The following is a 6,326-nucleotide window of genomic DNA, read 5'->3' as shown; positions in this document are numbered from 1 at the left end:
GGGAGTGTAAGAACCAGGTCATCTCTGCCCTCTCAGCTTGGAGGCACCTGTACAGACTGGCCTTGGGCCTGTACTACAGCTCAGCTCTTCCTCTGCCTAATTCTGCTTCCTTTCCCCACTCCACAGGTGTGGATCCAAGGAGAGCCCCTGAAACGTCAGCTTCCCACGTTGCCCAGCCAGAGCCACCTTCTGTGGTCCTCCTTCGGCCATACTCCTTTCCTAAGGTCAAGCCAGGGCACTTGCCTACCTAGAGCCTAGACCACACACCCAGGTGTCCAGGACCTGAAATCCCTGCCCATGAGACTCAATGCTTCCGGGGTCTGCAAGGAATCAGCTCTCCCAAGGGCTGGAAGGGTGGCAGGGAGCCTGCAGGAGCCCTCAGACAGAAGAGGAGGCAGGAGGGCTGGGCAGGGGCTGTGGACCAGGGCCAGCTTTCAGGCAGAAAACTCTGAGGAGTCCACAAATTCTCAGTTTGAAGCTGCCTTAAAGGTTGTGATGGAGGTGCATATTTGGTCAAGTTAGGAGGATAGAATGTGTTTTTGTTTAGCAGGGGTTTGGGGGTTTTTTTTAGCTTGATCTTTAATGGAAATATAAATTATCTAGACAGATAAATTATATGCCTCCATTTGTCCTCTAGCTACTGACCCCACAAATGGGGCCTGCAGGCTATGTCCCAAGCCAGCCGTCCTACCTCATGTCATCCTGCAGTGTGGCCCAGCGGCTTTCATTGCCCTTCCTTCCTGCTGGGACACTGTACCATATTGCCTAGACCCCTTTGGGGATGAGGGACTTCTATACTGGGGGCTGGGAGCGCTGCAGGAAGAAAGCCCTTAGCTTTCAACCTCCTTTGAGGATTGCAGAAGACAGCCACCTCTCCTAAGGCTGTGTCTGCACCCAGTGACTGACCAATGAACTCTTGGCCCCAACTCAGGACAGTGCTGAAGGGTCATCCCATCCTCAGGGCTCCCTCTGCAGTCAGCTGGGTCAGTCCTTCATGAAGACCACAGTGCAGCTGGACTTCTCCCTCTGCCCACCCTGCTTCTTTCTGCCCCTTCCCTACCATGGGTGCTGATCCCGGGAGCTAAAGGCCTTCTGGGCATTGTTTCTCAGGAACCCTGCCTGTGACTCTCCAACAGTCTCAGTCAGTGCGACTTCTATCACACTGTCCTCACTCTTAACATTTTGGCGTTCTGGCCTACTCCTGATCTGCTAACTAATGCACACCTCCTCTTCACATCTGCCCCTACTCTTCCCCCTGCTTGGAACCAGTCCTCATTATCTTCTCTAATTCCTACATATCCTTTAGTTAAGTGCTTCCATGAACACATTGAGGCTCCCTAAGCATAGGGCCCCAGCTGGGTCACCTCTGCCTCCTCGTGGCTGGCAGACACTCCAGGTGAGTGCCTCCCGGGCATGTGCTGGTTGGGAAAGGGAAGGGTTGCCTCCCCTAACCCCTTAGTTCCTCAACTCTTTGGTTAAGTCAGCAGGGCTCAGGAATGCTTGGGTGGGTTTATTGACCAGGTGATTTGTAGGTTGTGATACTAAAGGAAAAGACGGTGAGCAAGAGAAGGTCCCCAAGGGAGGCCAGGAGGCCCTGAGCTTCCTGGGAATCAGCAGACATGGAGGAGGCTGCTTTGGACTGCCACATGTCCTGAACTTCCCCTCACCTCAGGGGCCAAGAGGTACCTGAGCTGCACTGATTGCACACCACATAGCTCAGCCATGAGGGAGACCTTAGAGCTGACCCTGCAAATCTCCCCCCTGTGCCTACTTTACAGATGAGGAGACTGAAGCCCAGAGTGGCATTGTGTGCATTCTTAATACTCCCTCTGTGGTGAACACCATCACTTCCCAACTCCTCTCATCTTCTTCCACTATAGAGGCTTTTGGAAAGCCACATTCTGGCCTTCGCAAATGCTCTTGAGGCTACAGGCGGCCACATGATAGACTTCCGGTCAATAGGATAGAAGTGGAAGACTTTCACTTCCCTGATAAATGGGGACGATGTAGCTGAGCCACATTCTTGCTTTGAATGTATTCATGATACCTGAAGTTGGGGCAGCCATTTTGGGACCATGAGGGGTGAAGCTTCTGAACAAAACTTATAGCTGCCTACTTGGAGACTCACTTTCTGTTTAACCACTGTTAGGTTTTCTGATACTTGAAGTCAAAAATCTCCCAGGAGTGGGAAGCTGAGGCAAGAGAATCGCCTAAGCCCAGGAGTTGGAGGTTGCTGTGAGCTGCGATGCCGCAGCACTCTACCAAGGGCAATAAAGTGAGACTCTGTCTCTAAAAAAAAAAAAAAAGTCCCGGTGCCTGTGGCTCAAGTGGCTAAGGCACCAGCCACATACACCTAAGGTGGCAGGTTCAAATCCAACCTGGGCCTGCCAAAACAACAATGACGGCTGCACCAAAAAATAGCCAGGCATTGTGGTGGGCGCCTGTGGTCCCAGCTACTTGGGAGGCTGAGGCAGGAGACTCGCTTGAGCCCAGGAGTTGTAGAGTGCTGTGAGCTGTGATGCCACAGCACTCTACCCAGGGGGGTAGCTTGAGGCTCTGTCTCAAAGAAAAAAAAATCTCCCAGGAGATGCTTTCCGGAGCCCCATTCCCTCACCTGCCATGTTAGGGAAGCTGTCCAAAGTCATGTATGCTCCTTCAACAAAAATGCTGCATTTTTTGATATGTAGCAGGTGCTATGCTGAGGGGGGTTGTGGGAGAGACAAGGGCAGTCAAAAGCAATCATGGCCCCTGTGTACTTGGGGCTAATAGTCTAGTGGGGGAGGCAGACATAAAGCAATAAATGAGAACATCATTACACACTGCTGCGAGTATGATAAAAGAAAGAACATTGTTCTGTGAGAGCTTATAAGTGAGGAGCCTGACTGAGATGAGGGATTTGAGGCTCCTGAGGAGGTAATACTAGAGGCATTTATTAGGCAGATCTTGAGGTATGAGAACAGAATGTGCAAAGGCCCTGTGGTGGGAAGGGCAGACTGGCACTTTAGCAGGACAAAAAGATGACAAGTGTGAATGCTGAAAGAAAGGATCTGAATGGGAGGAAGTGTGTAAAAGACCTTGGAAGTTTCTGAGGAGGCAGGAGGGGAGGAGAGGGCCTTGCGGATGGGTGGGCCTTGGTCAGAGAAGAGACAAGACACACTGAGGTTCAAAGATGTGCTGAGGCATAGTCAACGTGATTCTTAGCAGATGACTTGAGAGACAGTACAGCAGAGCCAAGCGAGGCTCTGCTCCTCTTGGCTTCAGCAGGGTGCCCAGGTCCAGGTAGAAAATTGGAGGGAAGAGGTGGTAACAGGCCTCTTGGGTTTGCTGTGAATGAGTTCACTTGTACCAGGCACATAGGTAAATGGTGTGTGGGAAATGGTGACAATATGACAGGAACGTGGTGGAGGGAGAGACAATACGTTGCCAGGTAGGCTGGCCAGACGGTGCAGGGGCAATGGCGGTGGCCTCACTGCACACTCAGGCTCCACAGCTTTGTGGTTTTGAGAATTCTCACTTCACTGGTGCAGAGCCAGAAAGACCAAGGCCCACACCTGGCTCAAGGCAAGTTTTGCGGCTAACCAGCCATGGGAGGGGGCATGCAGGGCCAGGTTCAGGACTCTCTAAGCCCCAGCTGACCCCTCTTTAAAATGGGGATGATCAATCCTGACCGGGCATAGTCATGGCGATTGGGAGAGAAGGCACTAGGAAAGCTGCTGACACACAGAGTTGTGAAGCTCCTGGGGACTGCAGAAGCCAGCTGAGTGGAGGGGCCCTGGAGGTTCTGTTAAAAGGATGGGCAGCTACCTCTGCCCCACAGAGTACTCCAGGGGTCACGCTTCTATTGGACAAGACAGGTTCTTCTTGGAGAGCCTTTCGTCCTCTTGGGACATCCCACTTCCATATCCCCCGGCTGTGGCCAGATGTGTCTGTGCACACCTGGGAGGGTTTTACAGACACGTATCGGGGACCTCCCTAAGAGGAAGCAGTTTAGGGGTGCAGCTCCCTGAACCTGATGCCCTGGCCTGCATCAGGGTGGAGCCAGGGTGTGTGCTGACCGGGGGGGCCAGGTATGTGGCTGGCTGCCAGCCGGGGCCTTTCTTTCAGGTGCTCCTGCCCTGAGAGGCCACTGCCTGCGCTCACCTGTCTGCAGGGCCTGCTGCTCCTTCAGCAGGGCCACCTCCTGGGCCAGGCTGTCCAGCTGGCTCTTGAGCTCCTCAAACATCTTCGGGCTCACAACCTCTAGGATGAAGAGAAGAAGACTGTGAGGAAGGCAGAAGAGTAGTGACTGAGGCAGGGCTGGTGTGGGCTGGGGTTTGTCTCGGCCACAAAGGACGAGGAGAAACAATCCCCTCAACCAGGTAACTTGGGACAGTTTCTCTCTCTCTGTCGCAGCTGGCGGTAGTCTAACCAGTCTCTCACGATCTTCCTTCTGCTGGGTGGCCATCTCTCACTGGCTCCTGCTGAAGTGAGACCTACAGTGCACTGTTCAGGATTGTCAGTGGGGATCAGTACCTTTTGTAATCTGCACCTAAAAGGCTTAATGTGCAAAGGGTCCTCTAGGGACTAGCTAAGGAACAAGAAGCTAAGAGCAGGCTGGGAGCCGTGGCTCAGGCCCGTAATCCCAGCACTCTGGGAGGCCGAGCTGAGTGGATTGCTTGAGCTCCCGAGTTCAAGACCAGCCTGAGCAAGAGTGAGACCCCATCTCAACTAAAAATACAAAAACTAGCCAGGCATAGTGGCGGGCTCCAATAGTCCCAGCTACTTGGGAGGCTAAGGCAAGGGTATTGCTCAAGCCCAAGAGTTTGAGTTTGCTGTGAGCTATGATGCCATAGCCCTCTACCCAGGGCAACAGAGTGAGACTCTATCTCAAAAAGAAAAAAACAAACAAACAAAAAAAACTAACAGCATTTTGCTTTACTCAAGGAAGGTGTGGGATAGGGGTTATCGCCACTACCTGTAGTAGGAGTCAGGAGGCCCTTGTGCTGTCCCTCTGTCAGCCTCAGATTCCTGATGTGTGTGATTGGGGCTGGGCTTAGCAGGGCAGGAGCCTCCAGTGACCCCCTCCCCGCTCTCAGCTCCAGAGGAGAACAGCACAGGAAGCAGGAGCCCTCCGGGCCCCCTGGTTCACTCCCCAGGCTAGAAGAACATGAAGGCCAGCAAGGCAGTATGCCAGCCTAGGGCAGGCACATGCAGAGGTCCCCAGATGTGGGTGGCCTGGGCAAGCTACTCCTCTTTCTGAATTCAGTTTCCTCCTGTGTGAAATGGAAGCTAATAGCCTCACCTCAGAGGACTCTGGAGAAGACTGAGAGAAAGGAAGTCTGGGACAGAGTGTGTGCCTGTCACAGCCTCTAGTAATGCAGGGGCAGAAGGAACCTGGGTTTTTCACACTACTGGGGCAGCCACAGCAGGCCAGGCTCTGGGTGTGGCCTTCTCTTGTGCCGTCTTGTGCGATGCTCATAATCCACCTCGGACACGAGTAACTGTCATCCTAGACCACTTCCATTCACAAACAAAGCCCAGGCCAGCCCAAAGCAACTCACCTAGGATGGCACGGCACCACTGGCAGGCTGGCCCACAGCCCAGCTCAGGTGCTTCAAAGCCACCCTTCCCACCTGTATGATGGCACACAGAGCCCGTTGTGCAGGAGTTGGCAGGGGCAGGAGGGGAAACATATTTCTGTGTGTGTGCAAGTCACGAGCTCTGGGGGTGGACCCCAATCTTTCTAAAACCCCAGGGCTTCAGGAAAGGCCGCATTCAGCTTGGGGCAAAGGGTGGGGAACATATCTGTGGCCCATCTGGCTGTGCTTGCACAAAGTCCACATTCATGGGGAGTGAGATCAGAGCCAAAAAAAAAAAAAAAAAACCACCCATAAGATGCGTTTGCAGGGGAATCACAGACAAGACACACATTTGTATATAAAGAAATTAATGATGTAACTTATCACACATGAGGAAAATAACACCCAGATGAGCAAGACGAAAAGGGAGGGTTTGGGGCTGGCAAACTAGCCTGGGGTTACGTGTTTCTGCATGCCCCACCAGGGCCTCTGCCTCAGCCAGGTTCACCGCAGCTCTGGACCCAGTCACATGATTCACCAGCAGAGGGCGCCGCATGAGGCTGCACAAGTTGGGTAGTGGGCAAGAGTGTTCAGCCTACGTCCAGCTCCTAAGCCTTGCTCTGGCTAGGCTGGGCCAGCCCAGAAAAAGGGGTGCCTTTCTAGAATTTGTTGGTTCAAAATGAGTACCTTTTGTAATCTGCACCTAAAAGGCTTAATGTGCAAAGGGTCCTCTAGGGACTAGCTAAGGAACAAGAAGCTAAGAGCAGG

The 6,326-nt window shown here is 53.0% G+C and overlaps 1 protein-coding gene across 1 annotated transcript in view; it reads right to left on the bottom strand.

Moving 5' to 3' along the window:
- The window catches only part of CLEC3B (C-type lectin domain family 3 member B), a 10,582-nt gene that overhangs the window by 1,157 nt on the left and 3,099 nt on the right, over positions 1–6,326 (bottom strand). Inside the window, exon 2 of the mRNA XM_003794512.2 lies at positions 4,141–4,239. Within this exon, the coding sequence (XP_003794560.1) occupies positions 4,141–4,239 (99 nt within the window). The remainder of the gene's footprint in view (positions 1–4,140; positions 4,240–6,326) is intronic.

This window comes from Otolemur garnettii, unplaced genomic scaffold (assembly GCF_000181295.1).
Source record: "Otolemur garnettii isolate 467f Iridium unplaced genomic scaffold, OtoGar3 scaffold00082, whole genome shotgun sequence".
Classification (NCBI taxonomy): Eukaryota; Metazoa; Chordata; class Mammalia; order Primates; family Galagidae; genus Otolemur; species Otolemur garnettii.
Note: the sequence above shows the minus strand (reverse complement) of the source record. Positions and strands in the feature narration are given on the sequence as shown.